The sequence below is a fragment of the Lutzomyia longipalpis genome, chromosome 1, assembly GCF_024334085.1.
Source record: "Lutzomyia longipalpis isolate SR_M1_2022 chromosome 1, ASM2433408v1".
In the NCBI taxonomy this organism is placed as follows: domain Eukaryota; kingdom Metazoa; phylum Arthropoda; class Insecta; order Diptera; family Psychodidae; genus Lutzomyia; species Lutzomyia longipalpis.
This window is the reverse complement of record NC_074707.1, coordinates 12,198,658-12,223,385: the sequence shown is the minus strand read 5'-3', so window position 1 is coordinate 12,223,385 and position 24,728 is coordinate 12,198,658. Positions and strand designations below refer to the sequence as shown.

The following is a 24,728-nucleotide window of genomic DNA, read 5'->3' as shown; positions in this document are numbered from 1 at the left end:
TCCTAAGAGATTGACTTTATCCGCAGGTTCCCTGTCAAAAGGATTATATAACTCCAAGCGTTTCATATTGGGCAGATCGGCCAAAACAAGGTACGAATTTTCACCAGCCTGGAAAAAGTTAGAAATTGAAAGGCTCTCCAGATTTGTCAGGTTTTCTGCAATTGTGTCCAGGCAGTTGCTTATGATGCTCTGGCTGTTAATGATATTGAGACTTTGAAGTTGAGGAGAGTTCACACAGAAATCCGTGAACATCTGGACATCAATTTCATTGCAATCAGCTAGTTCTATCTCTTTGATTTTCTCCAATTTCGCAAGGAAGGTTCCCTTCAGACAACAATTGTACGAAACATTAAGCACTTCAATTTGGTTCATTGGAAGCAAGGCCATCAATAAATCATCTGTGAGATCGCAGTATATGAGCACAGCTTCTGTCAAATTCTTAAACGGAATGGCCATATCAGGAACAATCGCTGAATGAAATGGGAATTGTTCGAGTGTGATCTTGCTCAAATTCTTGCAGTGAATGCAAATTAATTTGAAAACATTGAAAATATTTACATAAATCATTTCAAATGGGTACTCAGTAGCTGTGAACGTTTGAACGTTGAGTCCCACACGTCGTCCAATCTTCATTACATCCTTCTGCTCAAATATCGCTCCACGGAAAATTTGATCAAGGTTCAAATCGTGATACGTCTTGTAGATCATCTCGGCAATCTCTTTGAATCTATGGCAAACTCCCTCAATGCCAATGAGCTCCCGGACGTTGAGGTACGAAAAGATGGTGTACAAGCAATCAGTATTTAGCATTTTCAGCATCAAGGATGAATCCTGGGGATGCTGCATCTCTGCCCCCTTACTCGTGGAGGGTGGTAAATCCATTTCTATGATTCTCTGTAAAACAAAAACCAATTTTCTTTTTAGAGTATTTCAGTGAAGACGACGCTCACGCAAACCTAACCTTTCTTTCTAAAGGAGATTGTTTTTGTGATTTTACTTTGATTTTCTCCCAAAACAAATTGTTTTCTTCCAAATCTATCGCACACTTCCTTTAATTATAGAAATTATTTCAATATTTTGTAGAGAAAAAGCTAATTAAATGAGAAAACTCGGAAAATTTATACAAGAGAAATCCAAGGAACGCTCACAATATGGCCTGACCGCCTGTTCGTTTTTATCCTTTTTATCCAAGCTTTCCTTTTGCAATTCGGATAATTCTAGATTTGACTCGTTCGAGTTTTTTCTTCAGTTATGAGATCAAGCCGGATCAAGCTTTTTGGGCTGGGAGAGAAAGATTTTTTTCAATTTCTATAAGCGAGACTTTCCAAAATGTTGTACGCACAAAATCTTTCCAGACTTTCGGAACTGGAATTATAGCTGCCAAACAATCAATCAAGACATTTGCCTAAAAATATGATCAAAAATTATTTCTTTTCAGGTTTTATTTATTTCTAAACGATTTAACATTTCAGTTTTAAAATAAGAGGAACAAAAGTGCTTAATTAATTCCATAAACATAAATTCTTATTACAAAAATTAGAAGTCCATCAATTAACATGAGTATATTCAGATTTTTTTTCTGGATAGAGTTAATTAAGAGTAAATTCAATCGTCATCTGTGTCCATGGCGTCATCATCTGAGAAATCTTCATTCGAAGAAGAATCACAACTTTCTGCAGAATCCTCAAGGTATGAAAAAAAATTATCCTCCTCCTCATAGACAATCTTCAATCTTGGATGGTATAGAGGCACCATATGATCAAAATCCTCTGGTGGAAAATTCATGTCATCAACTTCAATAGTCAGGACATGAGGTCTTCCTTTCAAATAGCCCAGAATACGCTTGATGTGCTCTTCATCGAACTCTTCAGAAAACTTTTTACAATGAGCCATATCAATGTACCTAATCAATGGAGAGAGCTTGATGACACGCATCAAACCTCTGACTGAGATGTCACTCCTGGAAACATGTAGTTCCTGGAGAGTGTTGAAGCAGGAGAGTCGCGCCAACGTACGATCGTTCAAATGTGAAACATCAGCCATTTTTAGTATCTTCAACTTGTTCAGATTTGCCAGAGCTGATTTGACGTCATCCGTGATGATTGTTTCCGAAATGTCCAGGTGTTCGAGGCGGTTATGGGCCGAAACAGCCAAGAGGAACTTTTCCAAGAGATTAACTTTCCTCGCACGCTCTGGGTGTTCCATATCAAAAGGATTATATAACTCCAAGCGTTTCATATTGGGCAGATCGGCCAAAACAAGGTACGAACTTTCATCAGCCTGGAAAAAGTCAGAAATATAGAGGCTCTCCAGATTTGTCAGTTTTTCTGCAATTGTGTACAGGCAGTTTCGAATGATGCTCTGACTTTTAATGATATTGAGACTTTGAAGTTGAGGAGAGTTCACACAGAAATCCGTGAACATCTGGACATCAATTTTTTTGCAATGAGATAGATCGATATCTTTGATTTTCTCCAATTTAGCAAGGAAGGTTCCCTTCATCCGTAAATTGTGTGTAACACTCAGCACCTCAATTTGGTGCATTGGAAGTAAGGCCATCAGTGTATCATCCGTCAGATCGCAGTTTGCAAGTACAGCAACCGTCAAATTCCTAAACGCATTCGTTATATCAGGAACAATTGCTGAATGAAATGAGAATCGATAGAGAATGATCTTGTTCAAGTTCCTGCAGTGCTTGTAAATTAATTTGAAAACATCTCCACGGTTCATCGGAAGTGGGCACCGTGTAATCGTGATAGTTTCAACATTGGGTCCCACGCGTCGTGCAATCTTCATTACATCCTCTTTCTCAATTCTCTTTTCACGGTAAATTTGATCAAAGTTCAAATCGCGATACGTCTTGTAGATCATCTCGGCAATCTCTTTGAATCTATGGCAAACTCCCTCAATGCCAATGAGCTCCCGGACGTTGAGGTACGAAAAGATGGTGTACAAGCAATCAGTATTCAGCATTTTCAGCATCACGGATGAATCCTGAGGATACTGCATCTCTGCCCCCTTACTCGTGGAGGGTAATAAGTCCATTTTTACGCTTCACTGTAAAAAACAACAAATTTTCTTGATTAGAATATCCAAAAAAAAAACGACGCTTATGCAAACCTAACCTCTTTTTCTTCAAGAGAAAAAATTTGCTCTTTTCACTTTGATTTTCTTGCAAAAAAAATTGTTTTCTTCTAAAACTATCGCACACTTTCTTTATTTTTAGAAATTATTCTAATATTTTGTAGAGAAAAAGCGAATTAAATGGGAAAACACGAAAAATTCATACAAGAGAAGCCCAAGGAATGCTCACAATGGCCTGACAGCCTGTTCGTTTTTATCCTCCTTATCCAAATTTTCCTTTTGCAATTCGGATAATGACTCGTTTGAGTTTTTTTTAGTTATCCGGATCAAGCTTTTTGGGAAGAAAGATTTTTTTTCAATTTCTACAATACAAGCGAGACTTTCTAAAATGTTGTACGCCCAAAATCTTTCCAGACTACCGGAGCTGGAATTATAGCTGCCAAACAATCAATCAAGCAATTTGCCTAAAAATATGATCAAAAATTATTTCTTTTCAGGTTTTATTTCTCCTATTTTGATCAGATCTGATCTATGGTTCAAATACTTTAAATAAAACTTTATTTATTTAAAATAAAAGGGACAAAAGAAGTTCTTAATTAATTTTCATAAACATAATTTCTTATTTCAAAAATTATACGTCCATCAATTAACATAGTAATATTCTGATTTTTTTTGGATACAGTTAAGAGTAAATTCAATCGTAATCTGTTTATGATTCATCCAAAAAAAAAATCATCCTAAAAATAATTGTCATAATCTGAGAATTGTTCTTCCAAAAAAGATTCATAACTTTCTGAAGAATGTTCAAGGTATGAAAAAAAATTATACTCCTCATAGACAATCTTCAATCTTGGACTATATAGAGGCAAGATATGTTTAAAATCCTCTAGTGGAAAATTCTTGTCATCAACTTCAATAGTCAAGACATGAGGTCTTCCTTTCACATAGCCCAGTATACGCTTGATGTGCTCTTCATCGAATTCTTCAGAAAACATTTTACAATAAGCCATATCAATGAACTTAATCAATGGAGAGTGCTTGATGACACGAATCAAACCTCTAACTGAGATGTCACTCCTGGAAACATGTAGTTCCTGGAGAGTGTTGAAGCAGGAGAGTTGCGTCAACGTACGGTCGTTCAAATGTGAAACATCAACCATTTTTAGGATTTTCAGGTTTTTTAGATTAGCCAGAGCTGCTTTGACGTCATCCGTGATGTTAGATTCCGAAATGTCCAGGTGTTCGAGGCGATTATGGGCCGAAACAGCCAAGAGGAACTTTCCCAAGAAATTAATTTCTTCAGAATGTTCCAAGTATGTATATAAATCCAAGCGTTTCATATTGGGCAAATCGGCCAAAACAAGGTACGAATTTTCATCAGCCTGGAAAAAGTCAGAAATTGCGAGGCTCTCCAGATTTGTCAGGTTTTTTGCAATTGTATCCAAACAGTTTTTAATGATGTTCTTGTTTTTCGAAATATTGAGGCTTTGAAGTTGAGAGTTTACACAGAAATCCTTGAACATCTGGACATCTATTTTATGGCAATGAGATAGATCGATCTCTCTGATTTTCTCCAATTTAACAAGGAAGGTTCCCTTCAGGCAAAAATTGTACGAAAGATTAAGCACCTCAATTTGTTTCATTGGAAGTAAGGCCATCAGTGTATCATCCGTGAGATTGCAGTTTGTAAGTACAGCAACCGTCAAATTCTTAAACGCAATGGTTACATCAGAAATAATTGACGAAGGTATTGAGAAGTCATCGAGGATGATTTTGCGCAAATTCTTGCAGTGAACAAAAATTAATTTGAAAACATCTTCACGGATCATCCAAAGTGGGTGCCGAGTAGCTATGAGAGTTTTAACATTGGATCCCACACGTCGTGCAATCTCCTTTACTTCCATTATTTCCTTTGGCTCAATTCTATTTCCTCGGAAAAGATTGAAGTTCAAAATGTGATACGTCTTGTAGATCATCTCGGCAATCTCTTTGAATTTATGGCAAATTCCCTCAATGCCAATAAGCTCCCGGACGTTGAGGTATGAAAAGATGGTGTACAAGCAATCATCATTTAGCATTCCCAACATCAAGGATGAATTCTGATCCTGGGGATGCTGCATCTCTGCCCCCTTACTCGTGGAGGGTGGTAAATCCATTTCTATGATTCTCTGTAAAACAAAAATCAATTTTCTTTTTAGAGTATTTCAGAGAAGACGACACTAACGCAAACCTAACCTTTCTTTCTAAAGGAGATTTTTTTGTGATTTTACTTTGATTTCTCCCAAAACAAATGCTTTTCTTCCAAATGTATCGCACACTTTCTTTAATTATAGAAATTATTCTAATATTTTGTAGAGAAAAAAAAGCTAATTAAATGAGAAAACTCGGAAAATTCATACAAGAGAAATCCAAGGAACGCTCAATATTGCCGGTTAATTTTTATCCAAACTTTTTTAGCATCTTGGATAATTTCAGATTTGATTCTTTCTTTCGAATTAAATCGGTTAAGCCTTTCAAACCTATTTTATCGAAAATCTTTTTATTTCAGGTTCTTTTTGTCCTCTTTTGATCAGATGAGGTTTAAACGGTTCAAATGAAAGCTTCTAAAATTCATTTAATTTATAACATTCCAACTTATTAAAAGAAAAGACAGGGAAGAGGTATCCGATGAGTATTTTTTATTTCAAGAAAAAGTATTAGAGGTACATAGTTCATCAATTCACATTTTCAGAGTTAATTCAGGAAAGATTTAAAATGTAAAAGCTTAATCTTTGTCTTATCTGTATATTTATCCCTCTTAGAAATTATCATCACCCGCGATATCTGCACTTGCAAAAAACTCATCATTTTCTGAAGAGTCTCCCTCGAATGACATCCATTCCAAAAAAGTACCCTCCCCGTAGATGATCTTCAATCTTGGATGATATAGAGGCAACATGTAATGAAAATCCTCTGATGGAAGATATATGTCATCAACTTGAATCGTCAGGGCATGAGGTCTTCCTTTCACATAGCCAAGTATACGCTTGATGTGCTCTCCATCGAACTCTTCAGAAAACTTCTCACAACAGGTCACATCAATGTACTTAATCAATGGAGAGAGCCTAATGACACGCATCAAGCCTCTGACTGAGATGTTATTGTTGGAAATATATAGTTTCTGGAGGGTGCTGAAGCATGAAAATTTCTTCAACACACGATCGTCAAAATGTTTGGTGTTGCTTATTTGCAGTACCTTCAACTTCTGCAGATTTGCCAGAGCTGCTTTGATGTCGTTCGTGATGATTCTATCCGAAATGTTCAGGTGTTCGAGGCGATTGTGGGCAGAAAGAGCCAAGAGGAACTTTTCCAAGAGATTATTTTGATTCGTAGGCTCCTGATCGATGGTGTCTATGCTGGGACGACTCTGTATCTCCAAGTGTTTCAACTTTGGCAGGTTAGCCAAGTCGAGCAACTCATTCCCATAATCCTGGAAATCCCCACAAATTGCAATGCTTTCCAGATTCGTCAGATTTTTAGCAATGGTGCCCAGGCAGTTTTTCATGATGCTGAAGCTTTCTACCATGCCGAGATTTTCGAGTTGAGGAAATTTCATACAGAAATCCTTGAACAGCTGAACATCTATATTACTGCAGTAAGACAGTTCGAGAAATTTAATTTTCTCCAATTTAGCAAGAAAGGTTCCCGTCAGACGACAATTCACCGCAACACAAAGTTTCTCAATTTGGTTCAATGGAAGCAAGGCCATCAATGAATCATCCGTGAGATTGCAGTCTGGGAGCACAGCTTCTGTCAAATTCTTAAACGCATTGGCCATATCAGGAACAATCGCCGATGAAATTGGGAATCGATCGAGTGCAATCTTGCGCAAATTCTTGCAGTGTATGTGTGGTATCGGAGGAAATGTCCTAGGACATTTCTCCTATAGCACGAGGGAGGAGATTTTATTGGGTAGAGCAGAAAGTAGAGGAAAAGGAAGAAGACGTGTGAAAGGTGATTAGAGAAATAAAATAGTAATTATTGGAGAAAAAGAACCGTCTTTACAGTGGCGACGAGCAATTGGAGGCAATGGCCATGCAAAGTGATGATTATTGGAAGAAACTACCAGATTTGCCGAGGGAGAGATCTTTGGAAGGCGCTCAAGGTGGCGTCAGTACGACTTCCCGGAATTATGACGTCAGAGATGAAAATTTTTCTGGAGAAAGGGCGCTATCTCACATGATAGAGAGGTTTCAACCCGAAAAGGGCAAATGGACAAGGTGGGTACAGCTTCTTGAAATGGGATTCAACATGATGAGAATCACGGATGAAAGTACAAGGAAGGGGCTTCTGCTACAGCACATGGGCTTGGAACCGTATGACAAACTTTGCGACAGAATCACGCCAAAGAGGGCCAACGAAGTGCCGTATGCTGAAATCGTGAGAATTCTCACGGATTACTACGATCCGACTCCATTGCAAGTGGTGGAAAGATACCAATTCCACATGAGACGTCAACAGGAAGGGGAGTCGGTGGATGAATTTTTGTCACAATTGAGAAAAATGGCGGCTCGGTGCGAGTTTTCTTGTTCTGTGTGCAACAGTCTGGATAACGCAATAAGGGATCAATTCGTTGTTGGATTGAAGAGCAATGCCATCCAGAGAAGGATTATGGAAAAGAAAGGCCTCACGTTGGAGATTGCGGTGGAAATTGCAAAAGCCATGGAAGTTTCAGAGAAAGGAGGTCAGACAATTACAAAGTCCAAGGCTGACGCAGAAGATGTGCACAAAGTGGAAGAAAAACCAAAGGAGAAACCTGCAGGCAAGGAAATTCAGCAGCAGGAGCATGAACGTCGTGCAAATGGAACGACTCCGAAGAAGCAGCTGAAATGCTACAGATGTGGACTGGCAAATCATCTGGCGAACAAGTGCGTCCATGTGAATACGAAGTGCAACAATTGTCACAAGATGGGACACATTCAGAGGGTTTGTCAGAGTAAAGATTGTAAGGAGAAAGGGGAGAAAGAGGGTAAGGAATCTTTGAATACAATTGAGGATATCATGTATATTGAAGAGAATTTAATCAAGAAGATTGATCTCGATGTAAAAGTGGAAGGGAGGTGGCTCAAGTTTGAGGTTGACAGCGGTTCGCCAATATCGATAATTAACCTTCAAGAAAAAGACCGATTGTGCCCAGAGTTGGAAATTTTTCCAACAAAGAGAAAATTTGCAGGGTACAATAATTCAAAAATTGATATTTTGGGATTTGTTGAGGTATCAGTACAAGTAGAAGGTCGTATGCTTCGTGGGGTAAATCTTTATATCGCGGATGTTCCCTCCAAGCAACCGTTGATGGGAAGGGATTGGACGAAGAAGTTCGATTGGCTAGATTGGAATAAATTGATGAAAGGTCAGTCGGAAGATTGCAAAGTCACAGTGAACAAGATTTCTGATACAAAAGATTTCATACAAGATCTAAAGAAAGAATTTCGAGAGGTGTTTGATACATCTGTGGGGAAAATTAAAGATTTTCAGGCAGAATTGAAATTGAAGGAGGGAGCTCAGCCGAAATTTCTAAAAGCTAGGCCTCCTCCTTTTGCTAAGCGTGATGCAATTGAGCGAGAAATTGATGAGAAAGTCAGGCAGGGAATTTTGGTTAAAGTAAATCAAAGTCGATGGGCGACACCAGTGGTTGCAATTCCTAAATCTTCCGGAAATGTTCGTTTGTGTGGGGACTACAGCGTTACGATTAACCCTGAACTGATAATAGATAAGCATCCTTTGCCAACGATTGAGGAACTTTTTGCGGATATGGCAGGTGGGGAAAAGTTTACAAAACTAGATTTGACGCAGGCATATTTGCAAATGGAGGTAAGGGAGCAAGATAGAGAGTTGTTGACTCTTTATACGCACAAAGGTCTATATCAGCCAACGAGGCTAATGTACGGGGTATCGTCTGCGGTGGCGATTTGGCAGAGAATGATGGAAAACCTACTCCGGGACATACCCGGAGTGAAAGTTTTTCTTGATGACATTAGAATAACTGGGGCCAATGATGAAGAACATGGGAAGAGATTGAAGGAGGTATTGCGAAGATTGAACGAAAAGAATATGAGGGTTAACTTTGAAAAGTGCGAATTTTTTGCTTCCCAGATCGAGTATTGCGGCTACGTGATAGATAAAAAGGGTATACATAAGAACATCAAAAAGATCGAGGCATTGATGAACATGCCAACTCCGAAGAACAGGGATGAAGTGAGGTCGTTGCTGGGATTCATCAATTATTACGGAAGATTCTTTGATAATCTTAGCACGAAATTGTATCCAATCACAAGATTGACGAAAGAGGAAGTCAAGTTTAATTGGGACAAAGAATGCGAACGAGCTTGGGAGACCATTAGGTCAGAAATGTGCAGTGATAAATTTTTAGTTCATTTTGATCCCAGTCAGGAATTGATTTTGGCGGTGGATGCGAGCCCAGTAGGGGTGGGGGCTTGTCTGAGTCATAAGTTCCCAGGGGGCGTGGAAAAACCGATTCAGTACGCATCCCAAGCCTTGTCCGAAACACAACAGAGGTATTCGCAGTTGGATAGGGAGGCATATGCGATAATTTTTGGGATAAAGAAGTTCTTTAATTTCCTTTACGGAAGGGAGTTTACCTTGGTAACGGACAATAAGCCTCTCTCACACATTTTCAATCCAGAAAAAGGGATTCCAAAGTATACAGCAATGCGTATGCAGCATTATGCTGCCTTCCTGCAGGGATTTAGATATAAAATACAGTTCAGAAGTTCAAAAGATAATGGGAATGTAGACGGACTGTCACGACTTCCGGCCAGTAGGGCGAAATTCGAAACGGATGAACCAGAAGTAACTCAATTGCACCTCATTGAAACTCTTCCAGTAACTGCTGACGAGATTTCGAAGGAAATCATCAAAGAAGATCATATTACTGATCTTATGGAGAAATTGCGAAGGGGAGATAGATTGACTGCGGCAAATTGTTTTGGGATTGACCCCAGTGAATTCTCGATAAAACAAGGGTGTCTTGTAAGGGGTTGGAGGGTATATATTCCCAGAAGTCTACGGAAACGAGTACTGGAAGAGCTTCATGAGGGGCATTTCGGTATGAGTAAAATGAAAATGATTGCAAGAGGGTATGTTTGGTGGCAAGGCCTTGATCGCGACATAGAAGAAACGGTCAGTAATTGTACGAAGTGTCAAGAAAATCGACAGGACCCTAAGAAGGATAAGTTGCACATGTGGGAAGAAGCTAATCAACCTTTTCAGAGGGTGCACATTGATTATGCAGGGCCTGTTTCAGGGAAATATCTTCTAGTACTAGTGGATGCATTTTCGAAGTGGCCGGAAGTCAGGGTGGTAAAGGACATGACAACCAAAACGACTATTAAGGAATTGCGACACATTTTCGCGACACACGGTTTTCCGGAAATATTGGTTTCCGATAGGGGAACTCAATTCACTAGCGGGGAATTCTCAAAATTTTGTGAAATTAATGGGATGAAGCATAAGATGGGTGCGCCGTTTCATCCGTCCACTAATGGACAGGCTGAACGATACGTAAGAACGATTAAAGAGAAACTCCTCGCGTTGAAAGATTGGGAAGAGGGTGATTTGGAGAGAAAAGTTTGTTCGGTGTTGATGAATTATCGAAGGACTCCTCATGCGGCAACGGGTGTATCCCCCAGTCAGAAACTGTTTGGGAGACAAATAAGGTCAAGGCTAGATTTGCTTTTTCCTCAAGAGAAGGGAGCAAGCGAGATAAAGGAGCTATCAGTAGGAAGATCATTTCTGGTGGGGGAAAGGGTGGCAGCCAGGAACTACGCAGAAAAAGATGTTAAGTGGAAGTTTGGCGTAATCACAAAGAAAATGGGGAAGTTGCATTATTATATACAGCTAGATGATGAGAGAGTCTGGAAGAGGCATGTTGATCAGATAAGGAAAGTAGGGGTTGAAGCAGGTAGACAAACCGAGAAGGAAAAGACTCAGGAGTATTGGGAGGTTGATAGGGAAGAAGATGATAGGGATTTGCAATCTTCCACTGTAGCTCAGGAGTCAAGTACAGGTAATTTTGAAGGCAGATTAAGAAGTGGATCTGTCAGTTCTAAGAGTTCTTCGGACTCTGATTCATTCCGAGATGCGTTTTGTGCGGAGGGAGAATTCGCGGAAGAAGATGAACCTGCTTTCGATACAGCAGCGGTTTCCGAACCTACTGAGACCTCATCAAGTCCACTTCGTAGATCAAAAAGGATCAGAAATCCACCGGACCGCCTCAATCTTTGAGAGTCATCTTCTCTTCTATCTTTAGGGGGGAAGGCTGTGGTATCGGAGGAAATGTCCTAGGACATTTCTCCTATAGCACGAGGGAGGAGATTTTATTGGGTAGAGCAGAAAGTAGAGGAAAAGGAAGAAGACGTGTGAAAGGTGATTAGAGAAATAAAATAGTAATTATTGGAGAAAAAGAACCGTCTTTACAGTATGTAAATCAACTTGTAAACATCTTTACGGATCATCCGTTGAAAATACCGTGTAGCCGTGAGAGTTTGAACATTGGGTCCCACGCGTCGTGCAATCTTCATCACATCCTCTTTCACAATTTTCCTTCCACGGTAAATTTGATCAAAGTTCAAAACTTGATACGTCTTATAGATCATCTCGGCAATCTCTTTGAATCTATGGCAAACGCTCTCAATACCAATGAGCTCCCGGACGTTGAGGTACGAAAAGATGGTGTACAAGCAATCAGTATTCAGTATTTTCAGCATCAAGGATGAATCCTGAGGATACTGCATCTTTGCCCCCTTACTTGTGGAGGGCGATAAATCCATTTTTACGCCTCACTGTAATAAAAACATAAGTTTTCCTGATTAAAATATTCCAGACAAAACGACGCTCATGCAAACCTAACCTCTTTTTCTTCAGGAGAAAAAATCCGTTCTTTTTACTTTGATTTCCTTGCGAAACAAATTACTTTCTTTCAAATGTATCGCACACTCTCTATATTAATGGATATTTATCTAATATTTGTAGGTTTTACGGCAAATTAAATGAGAAGTAATACTTTAACACAAAAGAATCGAAAAATCGAAGGAACGCTCAAGATGTCTTATCCGTACTTATCCAAACTCCTTTTCTCATACTTTGGATAGTTTTATTTCAAACTCAACGATCGTTAAAATTTTAACAGTTTGCTGAAAAAATCATTTTTGCAAAAGGAAGACAAAAAAATTCATTATTAAGTTTTTTTTTGATAAAAATGCAAAAACCATCGAGAAAAATAAGGGAGAGGAAATTCAAAAATTTTTTGTTCTTTGTGGGATTTTTATTGAATGAATTTTTAATCTTTATGCTATTTTTTCGTACATTCCTGTTGGATGTGCTGAAAAATGGGAGGAAATCTCTCACCAACATCGCGTGTAGAATTTCCCGCGTGAAATTTATCGATGAATTCCCAAGATATTTGTGAATATTGTTTGGCGTGTGAAAATGCCTCCCAATGGATGGGAAATGTAATTAAATGACGCGCGCTCTTGAACGTCCATCACTGTGCACAAGTTAATGTTGTATATGTTTTATTCTATTAGCGATGTAGTAATTTCACATTTTGCCAGCCGGTGGAATTTCTCTTATGCCAAAACGCCCACACACCCCGAGCACTCCTTTTGGTGGCGATTCTCTGTTTATTTTATCAACGCCTTTTTTCCGCCAATATTACATTATATTGGAGTGAAAACGTGTCTTGTAGCACATTAAATAATGTTTTCAAAATGTTTACTGCCCCGATGGAAATGTCTATATCTCTAAGCATGTTGTACACACCACATGAGAACGCATAAATTTAAAAGAAGCATGATAGAGTGTATTAAATTTAGTTTGTTCCTACACTCGTGGCGGGAAACGTTGGGAGCTCCTCTACACGCTGCTGCTGCTGATCTCTAAGCCAGAATTTACATTGCTTTTAGTAGGATAGCTTCGTGTTCTTTTCTCTCCTCGAGAGATCTTTCTTTTTCTTTGCATCACACACAATGATGCCCTCTCAGGGAATTCAAAGGAAAGTGCGCTGAACATCAGTCTCAGTCAGTTGTGTGCTGAAGGCAAGTGCGGAAAAGTGCGTGATTTTAAGAACCTCTCTGCAGACATGACGTCACCCAGCAAATACGGCGATAGAACAATGTATGAGATCATAAATAATCATTCATTGCTGTTGAAAGATGATCTGCCCAATAAATCAAAGGAGATGCAGAGGGAAAATTGTAAGTAGAAGAAAATGTAATTTTTCCTCAAGGAAAATCATAAAAATTCCCACCACAAAAAATTATGTTTTTGCCAAAAGATGTTTTCACATCTCATTAAGAGAGAATAATGTTTATAAACATTCTCCTTTGATGCGCGGCCGGACTCCGCGTCATGATGGAATCATCATTCGCAAAATAAATGCAAATTGAGTGTATCAAAAGGCTCCACAGCTGATGTGCGTTTCTAAATTAGCCACTAAATGCCATTTGCAGAATCACAGAACAAACTCGTTCTCTATTGAGAATTCCTATGGATTTGCATAATTCTCTTTGTTCAGAATTTAAAAATAAAACTGCAAATAATAAAAAAAAATTACCAATTCCTTTATTCATATTTTAATCGCATTTTACGTTGTGCTTTTGTATAAAATTGATTATTAAAAAAAATCAAAAGAAATCTCTGAATATACACAGTTTACACGTAAAACTAATTTCACTAGAGGGGTACTCATCGAGATAGAAATAGTTTAAAATGAAAAAAATAGCGGAAATGGCAACTTTTTGAGTCTGATAGAAATATTTTTTGATAAGCTTTTCTTTAGCTTATTGCGGCTTACCACGAGCTGATAAGTATATATTTATCAAAAAAACCTTGTATACTTTCTTTTAACGACTTTCCATCTCAATGCAATTAGATTAGATTAAATTTTATCAACTGAATAGAAATTCGAAGAAACCAATTTCCCCATATGAGACATTATAGAATTTTTACAATTTTTTTTTTAAAATTGTTCTATGTAGTACGGATAATCTGGAGGAATACTTAACCCTTCGTATGCCATGTCTTACCTATATGGGGTGATGAACGGCGTGCCTAGAGACTACACAAATAAAGCAATTTTATGTCTTTTAGGTCATCAAGCTAAGATTTATTGACCTTCTTAACTTTGGATATTTTTTTTTCATTTCACAACAAAATATTTTTTAAAAAGAATTTATTGATTTAAAACAAGCGTATTTGTTCAAAACTTTTTTTTTGAAGCTAATTTGATACCTACAAAAATTATTTTAATTGAATTTGAAAAGTTAAAAAAGGATTAGAAGTTGAAGATTTATTGAAGATTCTTTTTCATTGTAATTCTCCCATTTTCTTTAAAGTTTAAATGAATTAGAGCAAATGTGTTTTAATTTCAAGTTAGTTTAAATATTTTAACTCAAAACTCTTTAATAAAATATAAATAAAAATCAATAAATAATGATCTTGAAACTCTTGAAACCTTTAACTTCAAAATGTTACCGAATCTTCTACTAAAATAAATTCAAGCTTTTAAATACAATTAAACTCTAATTATAATTATTTTAGGTAGGTACATCATTTAGGACATTTTATGCATAAAATTTAAAAAAATTAAATTTATAATTGGATTCGTCGAATTCTCATAAAGTACACCATTTCACTATATTAATTACCCCTCAAACTCTTTTTTGCCATTAAATTATTTATGTGCGATTGAGGAATCATATAAATGAAAAGCTATTGAATCTTTTTATTTTGAGGAACTTCTCTTCCTTTTGCAATTAAAACATATAATAGAAGATGAATTTTTTTGTTCCAAGCTTTCGCATCTATGGAAACTTTTGTTGTGCCCATTGCGCGCGCAATTCTTTTGGGAATTTTTCGAATTTTCCTTTGCTGTGTGAAAATTTGCAGGATGATTTTTATTCATAAAGTCATCAAAGGATGAGTGAACGTTTTAGCTATAGATACGAAAGATTGAATAGAGATCAAAAAATGATTCTTCGAAGTTCCTTTAAATTGTGGACTTGTGCGTATTTTATAGAAAAGTTTTATTGCGGAAGATTTAGAATTATTTTTCTGTGTGTTTCTAGATAAAATAATTGGGCTTTTGCTGACAATTGTGATTTTCTCCTTCACCCTGGCCTTCACTTTCAATGTCTTCACGAGGAGATTCCAAGGCGATCAGTGTCCTTTGCAGACAAAATTCCGCCTCAATGTGGCATCAACGCGAACTCTGGATAACTCCACCACGACTCACATTGAGGCATATGCCATGTTCTTTGGGCAGCACACCTATTGCGATTATGTGGCATTCCCACCGATAGTTATGGGTATGTTTGCCATCGTGTGGGCCACGTTCTTCCTCATCTGCGGCTATGGATCAAAGGGCAACGCAACGTGAGCATAAACAAGGATTTATTGATTTGATTTTATTTTTAGCCGCCCGAATTCTCTGTTTGCAGATTGCTACCAAAGCCGTGGAGAATCTTGACACCGTCCATCATTTTTGTGATCCTAATGACGATCGCCTCGGTGATCCACAGTGTCTACGTAACTGTGAAAATGGGACAGATGTGTGATGAGTTGCAAACTGCTCTTGGGAAAATCATTGAAGAAAATTCCTGCAGGGCTGCTCTCAATGCGATCGACGGTGATCACCATGGGTTGAGATCATTCATTCTCTACCAAATTGTTCTAATTGCCTCCTACATTGTACTTACTCTGTGGATTCTTCTCAACATCTTCCTGGGACTACGATGCATCTCTGGCAAGGATTTTCAGCATGTTCAAGTCACAATGCATCCCATTGTGGACAAGAGTCCCCTTCAGCATAGTTTGGATGAGAAATGCGATCTCTGCCCACCAAAATCAGAAGAATAATTGCGAAAAAAATGACTTCTTAGACGTTATGAATTTATGTCTTTACCGTTTATTACAATCTAATGATTTTTTTTTCATCATTATAAGTTACGAAGTACAAATTCAATATCACCAAACAGTTATACAAATGGAAGGAAATTAGTAATTCCATCCCAAATTCCTCATCAAATAGAAATATTTGTGTATAATTCAGATTATTTAGGCAGCAGAATTCCATTGAGAATTCAATGCTCAAAGCGCGAAAGAGTTAAAACACAAAAATAAGTATAATATGAGACACCTGGACTAACCCACGGTGTGTGCAGTTTAATTTTCTCAAGAATTTTTCTCTTGTATTTTACAATTTTTTTCCCATCTTTCAATCAGTATTCTAGACACCAGAATTCCTCTTTTTATTTGGCTTCTCTACAACAGTCATCCATCTTCGCTCTATTTGCGCTATTTTTTTTTTAAATTTATTTTGATAACTTTTAAGTCTATTCTTTTCTCGAAATATTTGATTAGACACCGTGTTTGAAAATTGCCATTGAATTTTTTTTTTATATATCTTTTACACACTGATTATTATATTTTTTTCTTCACACTATATAACATCATAAACACCATTTTGCATTAATTTAGTAAATCCTGTGTTTTTCTATGTAGTAGGATTTAATAAACATTATATGTATGCGATAATGGGATACTGTTGAGGGAAATATCATAATTTTTTTTACATCAAATTTTGAATTTTGAGGAATCAAAAAATCTTTTAAAGATTTCTTATATGTTTCTTTCTTTTATTTATGCATTATCTGCAGGGCAGACCGTATATGTATGTATTTTTATGTGAAATGATTGAATGTTTTCCATAGCAATAGAACTATGTGTATATAATAGATTAATTAAAACTTATACAATATACTGATAATATTTTTTTCTAACACTTTTTTTTTTTGTTTTTGTATAAAAAAAAATTCCTTTTGAATGGAGAAAAATAAAATCTTGAAGATGAGCGAATAGAGATGAGAAATTTCTTCGCAAAGACTTGTGAGATGGATAAAATGTATAAAAAAAAGTATACTTTTGAGTGGCATTGCTGAAGAAATTAGTCATTCTATTGCGTGTGAGATATCCAACAAATTTCTATTGTCAACAGATTTGGCTTTTCATGAGAGGTTTACATTAAAAAAAAACAGAAATTTGTGAATTTTGTGGTAAAGTCAGCAGTAAAAAATATATCATACAATTAATTAAAAACTTTCACAGAGTTTTCGTCAATGATTCTCAAGAAATTTAAATTTTTGGATATCCATTTTTTTCTCTCTCTCTCTTCTTTCTCTCTAAATAAATCTATGGTCTCACATTAATATTCTCTAAAGTGATATTACGAAAAAGAGGCGATCAACTATACAATTTTCTTTCTCACACAATAATATTATATAGATAGGTAATAATATGTAGATTTTTCTTTCTTTTGAGTAAAATAAAGCTCTCAAAGTAGTCCTATTTATGTACAATTTGGATTTATGGATTGATGGGATTGATTAGAAAGAGAAATAAACATGAAGGAAGCAACTGATAAGATGATCTCTTGGCGAATGTTGGGCGATCTAGAAAGAAATCTTGGCATGAAAATGTATGATCTTTTGAGCGGAGGGAGTCATCCCTAAGGGAAAGGAGGGTGGAATTTTTAAATAAACTTTTTTGTCATACCTGAGAGAAGAATTAAACTAAATAAAAATCTCCTTGGACAGCTTAAAACAAAAATTCGAAGATTTCTCCTACTTTCAAGAAGTCTTTCCGTTCTTTTTTGTGCCATTAGTTCGGACGGGCTGGAATTTCTTCTTTCTCTTCTCACCTGACCAGTCTGCATCATCTTCATCGTCACTAATGCCAGTGCCGAAGAGCTGTTCACTCGTTCCGCGGGTGCTGGCTATCCGTCGACTGGCAATCCTCGAGGAATTCCTCCCCATTCCTGCCACACACAAAGACACAAAAAAAATCCACCTTGTTGTCAAGCAGAGAGACAGAGAGAAGCAAAACAAACCCACAGTGCTGTGGGGGATTACTCACCCATGCATTTCTCGAGATGGGGTGCAAACCTGGAGGCTGCTACAGATCTATCACAGTTGGGGCATGTACAATCAATAGCTTTCTTAGCATTGGCCGCACCGAAGACATCAATATCCGGTAAGTCGATTAAAGCGTAGGGTTTCGTATCCTCGGGCTCTCCCTCAATTGCCTCCGTAATCCCCGTCCGTACGTCACAGTGCACTTCCAGGACAACACCTAAAATTGCATCGTCGACCAGGGAATTGTATAGGTAGTTGGTGACCTTCTCCACATTGTCCGTATCGTGCATGTATTTCCTAAATTCGCTGATTAACTCAGATTCGTTGGCATATTCATGGAATAAATCACTGTTCATCTCGTGAGCTGCAGAACACCCCCACAAGCTGATTTTTTTCCTCACGCACCACCTGAGCACACTGCAACGATGGGACTTTGCGGGGGAGAGCAGGTGGTCAGTTTTTGGGACCTTTGGGGGCACTTTTTCATTGATTGGAGGTGGGTCCACACAATAAAAAAGTTTACGTCTTGTGTGTTGTGTTACACCGCCTGCCTTAACCTCTACAATGCTGCTGGTTTGACAATTTAATACACTGAAAAAAAAATCTTTTTTTCACATGATGAGTTTTTTTTTATTTTTCTAATTTTATGATTGTCGTTAGAAGGAAAATTTTTTTATTTAGGAAAACTGAAATTTTATTACGAAGATTTCAGCTCTGTCCAAACCTTCTCTCAATCTACCTTGTTAACACTCGGAGGACCGGGCAATTTTCACTTACGCGGAGGATGAAATTGGACAGAATGACCAACGGTTTTTTTTCAAATATTTCAAGGAAATATGGAAGATTGCATTTGCAAAATAACTATGCGTGCATATTTTATTCAATTAATGGGGGGATTTATTGCGCTTCGCGCAAATTTTGGATAAAAAAATATTATAATGGAAGATTGAAATCGATAGACAATCTGAAATATTGGTTTTTATGGGTGCGCTGAAACCACTTATCAATCTCAAAAAAAAACAATTTATGAAGGCTACCTGAAGGGTTTTAGCTGTGTTTCTTTCAGACACAGCTTTTGTGTACCGAGCAAAATCGAAAGTCGTCAGATCGGGCTCAAACTTGGGATGAGCACGAATTAGGGTCCCCACATTCCAAAAAACGTATGCGCCAAAAAATTTTTTTTTCCGGCCGGCCGTCCGGCCGTCCGTCCGGAGTTCAGAGCTAAATTGCAAGAGAACGGTAATAGATAGAGACTTACGGTAAACGGCAAAGTTTAAATATCGACTGGAAGACATCCGATTATGATGTCAAATTTTACCCCCCACCCCCGCGACCGCCATTTTGGATAACCTCAAAATTTTGTTTTCGCTATATCTCAGCCGCTATTATAGCTAGAGGGCTGAAATTTTGATATGTTGTAGGGGCCATCAAGAGCTTTCCAACGATACCTCATTTTCGAAAATCGGTCAAGCCGTTTAGTCAATATGGCCGCCACAATTTTTCATCGAAAATCGACCATAACTCGAAAACGGCTTGACCGATTTTGATCAACCCGGGGTCAAATGAAAGATCTCAACAAACCCTACAACTCTCTAGAACATCGGAAGTTTCAAAAGTGATCGCTAGGGGGCCAAAAATCAAAAACAAAATTTTCGATGAGTTTTCGATGAATATCTCGAAAACGACGACATAAATTTTTTTCATTTTTCGATATGTTATAGCTGACTTGAAGACCTTTCAAACAAAAAAAAATTTATGAAAATCTATGGATCCGTTCTCGAGATATGGCCTTCCAAACATTTCTTAGGGTATGACTTTTCTACTTTTTCCCGACTTTGCACGTATTTAAATTAATTCGCGTTCTAGTTTGCTCTCACAAAATTGGTACACTGAAAGAAACACAGCTCCCGTAAGCTTGGTCAGCTTACCAGTACATTTTTTTAGATTAATCCTTGTATTTTCTTATTTAAGGTATTGAATTTTCCGGAGTTTTTATGTAAAAAAAAAAGTAAACAACACTTTGACAATTGTGCAAAAGAGTATTTCGACGTGCCCGAAGATTATGAACCATATTCCTATCTTTTAACACAGGAGTATAGTTCATAATCTTCGGGCGCGTCGATTTTTTTCGAAAAAAAAACCGTTGGTCACGGTGACCATTTTCATCCTCCGCGTATATTTTCGACTTTGACCTTAATTATCTTTTAAAAAGCAAAATATTTTCCGGATTTTCTTTAGCCTAACTTAAAGTAATTGAAATTCCCTACACATAGACGTGGTATTTATCACGATAGGTTCAATACATTTTAATCTATGACGATTTAAAAACTCGAAATGGACACGGTGTCCACATAAATCCTCTAAGTGTTAAACGTTCGGAAGGAGCCGAAAGCTTTGGAGGAAAATTAATTTTTCTTCTTTGATACGTGATTGAAGAAAAGATTTTCTGTTTAGGAAAACCGAAAAAGATCTTCCAGTATTGTAAAAAAAATCCCTTATTCTAGAAAAGATTTTTTTGTACAAGAATTATTATTATTGAGTTTTTCTCAAAAAGGTCAAAAAGTCTTAAATCAAACTGAAAAGGAATCCGCTAAGAATTCTGATCTTTTCTTATAAGAATAATCTTTTGAATGATTCTTTACTTTAAAATATTCTCATTTCATACATTTTTCTACAAGGAATTCATTTTCTGGGCCTTTTTTTAAATTCCCAGCTAGAATTACATCACCCAAGTCTCCCCTATTGAATTTTACAGTGTACTCCCAGAGATTTTCATTGACAATTTTGTGACGTCATCGTTTGCTTGACGGCTTACATCAAGCCAGCACCTGATGAGGATCTTTTCGAGAGGAGGCACAAATTTCCAGTAAAATCAGTAAAATGGCAGAGAGATACGCAGAAAAATCCGTGTACACAAAATTCTGTGACTACATGGACAAGGAGACGAGAGGTGTCGAAGTGAGTAGATGATTATTTATCGCAAAATCAGCAGTTTGTTTATACTCTCCTTGATTCCACAGATTGTAGTTTATGCAGCTTCTGGGATCTTCCTAGCAGTGGCATGTCATAGGATTCGGCCGGTAAGCTATCAACAAACTTTCCTTGTTCATTGTGACCAAAATAGAATTAATTATAGAACGTTTTACTTTGCTGCAGATCACAAAATTCCGTCATCCATCCCAAATTCCAGCTCATTTTATTCGGAATAAACTCAAGCAGTACGGAACAGTGAGCAGTGTGGAGCCAAGTCAGACAGCTGGGCCATTGCTGAGAATCAACCACAAGCCTCCCATAAATATTTTCTTTGGAAATAAGGAAACACTGCCGGTGAAAATTGCCGGAGTGTCCGTCAATCACAATGGCTTATCGTGGTTGCAGGGTGTCACAGTTGATCGGAAGGTGGAGTTTATTCCTCTCTTCAGGCACACCGATGCAGCGGAATGTGTGGTGTTTGTGCTTCCGAGTGAACAGGAGAGACGCCTCAAGAAGAATCCACGAAGTCTCGATGTGGCAGAAGCACTCCTGAGTTTGGGATTTGCTCAAACCACCGGGATTCCAGCGGAAGTACATCAGAGCGACAAAAAAATGCGCGACTACTACAAACTCCTGAGCTACGTGGAGAAGCGAGCAAAGAACAAACGTGAAGGTATCTGGTCAACGAAGATCCCACCACCTGTGTGGCCTCTTCGCGTCCTTCAAGACTCCTTTGATCGTCTCCTCATTTCCATGCTGCCCATGTCCCGTCGTCTACCTCAGCTTGTGCGCTAGATGACATCCTGAGTACAGATGCCTTAGTGATGGTCTCCCAGAGAGCTCAGCAATTTAAAGTTTCTATAAATTTTGTTTTTATCTAGTAAAGAAATCCTTTTTTTATTCATCAAAGCTCTTCCGGAACTGTCTACAGCAATCCCTGACGCTTCAAATCCTCGTAAGTTTTTTTGTTGACCACATTCCCTTGGGAATCTTCGTACTCTTCCTCCTGATCTGGGATCCAACGTTCCTGTTGCTTCTGTGTCTTCAATTTTTCCCACACTGTGAAAAACAAAGTTCTTACAATTAACTTTTGGGTTCTAAATGGTCTATTTTTAACAAGGCTGTGAGAATATTTTTACACAGCTATGTCATGTATTGCATAAATATTATTGCGTTGCTATTTTTCATAGAAAAATTTCTTTTAATAGATGGTGATGATAAGAAAATCTTGATGAAAACTTACGGGTTATTGCATCCTCAATTTGGGTGACGTTAGCAAAGTGTGCTGTGTTGGGAATTCCCAAACATCTCATCCCATGGGCATGCCTCCATTCGGCAAAATGACGCTGGAAGGCTTTAGGGCCTTTGTAAGTGTAATTCCCGCAGATCTCACAGTGGTAGCTGATGTTGAGTCCGTGAAGCTTGTAGAGCCAGTACGGGATGGGTTTGCCGTCCCAGCCGAGGGGCAGATTCTTGGGATTGTACGGAACATCATCAGCATCCTCCTCCTCATTGTCTGAATCGCTTGCTTCTGCATCACTGTCCTCGCGTTCACCCTCCGTACGGGCCTGTTTGCGCTGAACATTCTCCTTCGTAGCGCTTCTTTGCTCTGACACAATGTCAGCCAGACGATACACCTGAGCTTCGAGGCAGGCAATCTCACGATGTCGTGCGGTTGCAGTTGATGCCTGCTTATTGCGCCCCTTCTTGGCCAGCATTGTGGGTTCAAAGTTCTGCTTGCCCTTCGTGGAGAAGAGACGCTGTGCACGTTCTTCGAGAGTTCCGCCACACTTCAGTCCCAGCGCCATGAGGGCGGATTTGAGACGATCCAACCCCAGAGAGGCTAATTCTTCCCAACTGGAGAAAGCAGACAAATCCAAATGAGCTCCGACCGATGTGAGGGCACTCTCCGTCTCCTTCGGCCATCCCGGGAACAACCCGTTATCCCAGTCACGCTGGAAATTCTTCACAGTGTCCTCTAGCTCTCCCTCCAAGTCCAGCAGTGGCTTCACTCGCGTCACATACCCATTGAGGTACTCAAGAAGCATCTCCAGGTATTTCTTGTACTCAGTGTTCTTCCTATCTCGCGGAATGTCAAAGAGATGATCGAAAGTCATCAGGTAAGTGATGTAGTCAATCTTCTCAATGCCCCTGATGTTGATGTACTTGTCAAAGCATTCGTGCAAATCCAAATACTTCCCAAAACCCTCTTCATCCGTAAATTCCACGAGAGAATTCATCTCATCCTGATTCCCGTAGGATTTTGTGAGTTCCTCAAATTCCACCGAAAGTGGGACGCTAATCTCATTGGGATGCTTCTTGTAGAACTCTTTGATTTGCTTGAGGCGTGCGTAGAACTCGGAGAATTCATTGGGACCCGATAGGGCTTGCACTTCACTCTTCCGGACGCCATCCTTATCCTCATACAGTTCCTTCAGTGCCACTGTGGCATTGTTGTGCAACTGCAGCAGCAAATGTAGCCGGTGATCCGTGAAAACTGCATCTTTTGCCTGTTCCCAGGAAGAGACAAGGAAAACGTAAACAAAACGATTCTAAGGTTTGATTTTTTGCGGATACTCACGGAACTCTGCTTGGATGCAAGTAATTCGTCCACCATGGCTTTCGAGAGACGCTCACGCTCTTCATGGTATCGTCGTTGTTGCTCTAAAATTGTCTCCATTGCATTTAATTGAGGATTTTTCCAAAAATTGTTGACATTCAGGAAAAGCCACCACACCAACTCACACAAACAAACAATAGAGCAGGGGTTTATCAATCACAAAATTTTCAAAGGGGTTTATCAACAAAAAAATTAAAATTGTTCTTCGCCACCAAAAAAATTCTTTCGAAAATGATTATTTTAATTCAATAATATTTTTATGATAAACTGGAGTTTTCAGGCTAGCGTATTTTCAGAGGATAGAAAAGAAACGAGAAAAGTTAAAAAATTGAACGTCAAACGTTAGAAATATAACGTCAAAACTGCTAATTTGAATACAAGAGTCGTTAGAGCAGTTATTATGACAAATACGATCTTTTTCAATACATTTTTAGAATAGGTAGGTATTGTTTTATTTATTCTCTGCAATATTTATTTTAAAATCAAATAAAACTGGTTTTATGGTTAAATTAAAAGATTTTTTTTATTCTAAGATCACGAAATTTTTACAAAAATTTAGTAATTTTCAAGAAGAATAATATTCTTCATTTTGGTTTAACTTCTGTGCTGTTTTCTTTACTCCCAGCAGAAGCTCTTTGTGCACTTTCTTCTGCACCTTCTGCACTTTGTCCACTTCCTTCGACATCCTGACTGCTGTCTTCTTCCACAATTGTGTATTTGTAGTAATTTTTATCCACTAACAAATGAAATTCGGGCATTAATTCTTCCTCCTCCTCACTTGAAGACGCTTCATTTGAAGGCAATAACTCAGGAGATTCTAAGGACGATGTAAAAGGCTCCTCGACTACGTCACTCGGACTGGGTTCTAAGAGAACAAAGAAATAAAATCTTAAGAATGAAATATTTCACATTTCTTTTGAAAAGGGAATTGCAACAAACCAACTCCAAGAACTTCACAGATAGTCACAAAGGACAAGAGGATTAATAACGTTTTACTCATTCTTAATGCAATCACTCAATAAAACACATTGAGAGACACTGAAAAAATAGTTTAGCTACCAAAGCACCAGAACGGCAGCAGA

The 24,728-nt window shown here is 38.1% G+C and overlaps 8 protein-coding genes and 1 long non-coding RNA gene across 11 annotated transcripts in view; 5 read left to right on the top strand and 4 right to left on the bottom strand.

Annotated features, from left to right (window-relative positions):
- Window positions 1–24,728, top strand: part of LOC129790073 (luciferin sulfotransferase-like) — a 767,385-nt gene that overhangs the window by 153,489 nt on the left and 589,168 nt on the right. The gene's annotated exons all lie outside the window — the stretch shown is intronic.
- Window positions 1–24,728, top strand: part of LOC129788207 (probable Rho GTPase-activating protein CG5521) — a 626,970-nt gene that overhangs the window by 13,074 nt on the left and 589,168 nt on the right. The window lies entirely within an intron of this gene.
- Window positions 1,428–3,333, bottom strand: LOC129789744 (uncharacterized). The gene is made up of 2 exons (XM_055826785.1): window positions 3,126–3,333; window positions 1,428–3,057 (listed from the first exon to the last, which is right to left on the bottom strand). The coding sequence occupies exon 2, from the start codon at window positions 3,043–3,045 to the stop codon at window positions 1,606–1,608; it is 1,440 nt and encodes a 479-aa protein (XP_055682760.1). The 5' UTR covers window positions 3,046–3,057; window positions 3,126–3,333; the 3' UTR covers window positions 1,428–1,605.
- Window positions 6,963–24,728, top strand: part of LOC129788331 (tolloid-like protein 2) — a 606,934-nt gene continuing 589,168 nt past the window's right edge. Inside the window, exon 1 of the transcript XR_008750359.1 lies at window positions 6,963–11,551. The gene's annotated coding sequence lies outside the window, so the exon portion shown is untranslated. The remainder of the gene's footprint in view (window positions 11,552–24,728) is intronic.
- LOC129790153 (uncharacterized) lies at window positions 12,882–16,902 on the top strand. The gene is made up of 3 exons (XM_055827503.1): window positions 12,882–13,337; window positions 15,210–15,516; window positions 15,582–16,902. Exons 1-3 carry the CDS (start codon window positions 13,223–13,225, stop codon window positions 15,997–15,999), a joined length of 840 nt encoding a protein of 279 aa, XP_055683478.1. The 5' UTR covers window positions 12,882–13,222; the 3' UTR covers window positions 16,000–16,902.
- On the bottom strand, window positions 16,261–18,633 carry LOC129790389 (SAGA-associated factor 11 homolog). 2 transcript variants are annotated; one of them, XR_008750551.1, is made up of 3 exons: window positions 18,055–18,633; window positions 17,695–17,956; window positions 16,261–17,591 (listed from the first exon to the last, which is right to left on the bottom strand). XR_008750551.1 is itself a non-coding variant. In XM_055827875.1 (2 exons), the coding sequence occupies exons 1-2, from the start codon at window positions 18,407–18,409 to the stop codon at window positions 17,769–17,771; spliced, it is 543 nt and encodes a 180-aa protein (XP_055683850.1). In that variant the 5' UTR covers window positions 18,410–18,633; the 3' UTR covers window positions 16,261–17,768. The 2 variants fall into 2 exon arrangements, 1 of the variants encoding a protein (XP_055683850.1); XM_055827875.1 differs by having other exon boundaries at window positions 16,261–17,956.
- LOC129790233 (uncharacterized) lies at window positions 20,852–21,935 on the top strand. Its single transcript, XM_055827659.1, has 3 exons — window positions 20,852–21,011; window positions 21,074–21,133; window positions 21,210–21,935. The coding sequence occupies exons 1-3, from the start codon at window positions 20,934–20,936 to the stop codon at window positions 21,819–21,821; spliced, it is 750 nt and encodes a 249-aa protein (XP_055683634.1). The 5' UTR covers window positions 20,852–20,933; the 3' UTR covers window positions 21,822–21,935.
- LOC129789700 (splicing factor 3A subunit 3) lies at window positions 21,892–23,778 on the bottom strand. Its single transcript, XM_055826709.1, has 3 exons — window positions 23,608–23,778; window positions 22,270–23,536; window positions 21,892–22,085 (listed from the first exon to the last, which is right to left on the bottom strand). Exons 1-3 carry the CDS (start codon window positions 23,704–23,706, stop codon window positions 21,952–21,954), a joined length of 1,500 nt encoding a protein of 499 aa, XP_055682684.1. The 5' UTR covers window positions 23,707–23,778; the 3' UTR covers window positions 21,892–21,951.
- LOC129790650 (uncharacterized) lies at window positions 24,096–24,686 on the bottom strand. Its single transcript, XR_008750598.1, has 2 exons — window positions 24,586–24,686; window positions 24,096–24,511 (listed from the first exon to the last, which is right to left on the bottom strand). It is a non-coding gene; the product is annotated as an uncharacterized LOC129790650 (long non-coding RNA).

Bases quoted from the DNA above. Each gene is read 5' to 3' on its own strand.
- LOC129790233 (XM_055827659.1), top strand. From the start codon at position 20,934: ATGGCAGAGAGATACGCAGAAAAATCCGTGTACACAAAATTCTGTGAC. The intron at 21,012-21,073 runs GTGAGTAGATGA...TTGATTCCACAG, and splicing joins AGGAGACGAGAGGTGTCGAA to ATTGTAGTTTATGCAGCTTC. The intron at 21,134-21,209 runs GTAAGCTATCAA...ACTTTGCTGCAG, and splicing joins CATGTCATAGGATTCGGCCG to ATCACAAAATTCCGTCATCC.
- LOC129789700 (XM_055826709.1), bottom strand. From the start codon at position 23,706: ATGGAGACAATTTTAGAGCAACAACGACGATACCATGAAGAGCGTGAG. The intron at 23,537-23,607 runs GTGAGTATCCGC...TCCTGGGAACAG, and splicing joins TTGCATCCAAGCAGAGTTCC to GCAAAAGATGCAGTTTTCAC. The intron at 22,086-22,269 runs GTAAGTTTTCAT...TGTTTTTCACAG, and splicing joins AATTGAGGATGCAATAACCC to TGTGGGAAAAATTGAAGACA.
- LOC129790153 (XM_055827503.1), top strand. From the start codon at position 13,223: ATGACGTCACCCAGCAAATACGGCGATAGAACAATGTATGAGATCATA. The intron at 13,338-15,209 runs GTAAGTAGAAGA...GTGTGTTTCTAG, and splicing joins GGAGATGCAGAGGGAAAATT to ATAAAATAATTGGGCTTTTG. The intron at 15,517-15,581 runs GTGAGCATAAAC...CTCTGTTTGCAG, and splicing joins GGATCAAAGGGCAACGCAAC to ATTGCTACCAAAGCCGTGGA.
- LOC129790389 (XM_055827875.1), bottom strand. From the start codon at position 18,409: ATGAACAGTGATTTATTCCATGAATATGCCAACGAATCTGAGTTAATC. The intron at 17,957-18,054 runs GTGAGTAATCCC...TGTGTGTGGCAG, and splicing joins CCATCTCGAGAAATGCATGG to GAATGGGGAGGAATTCCTCG.
- LOC129789744 (XM_055826785.1), bottom strand. From the start codon at position 3,045: ATGGACTTATTACCCTCCACGAGTAAGGGGGCAGAGATGCAGTATCCT.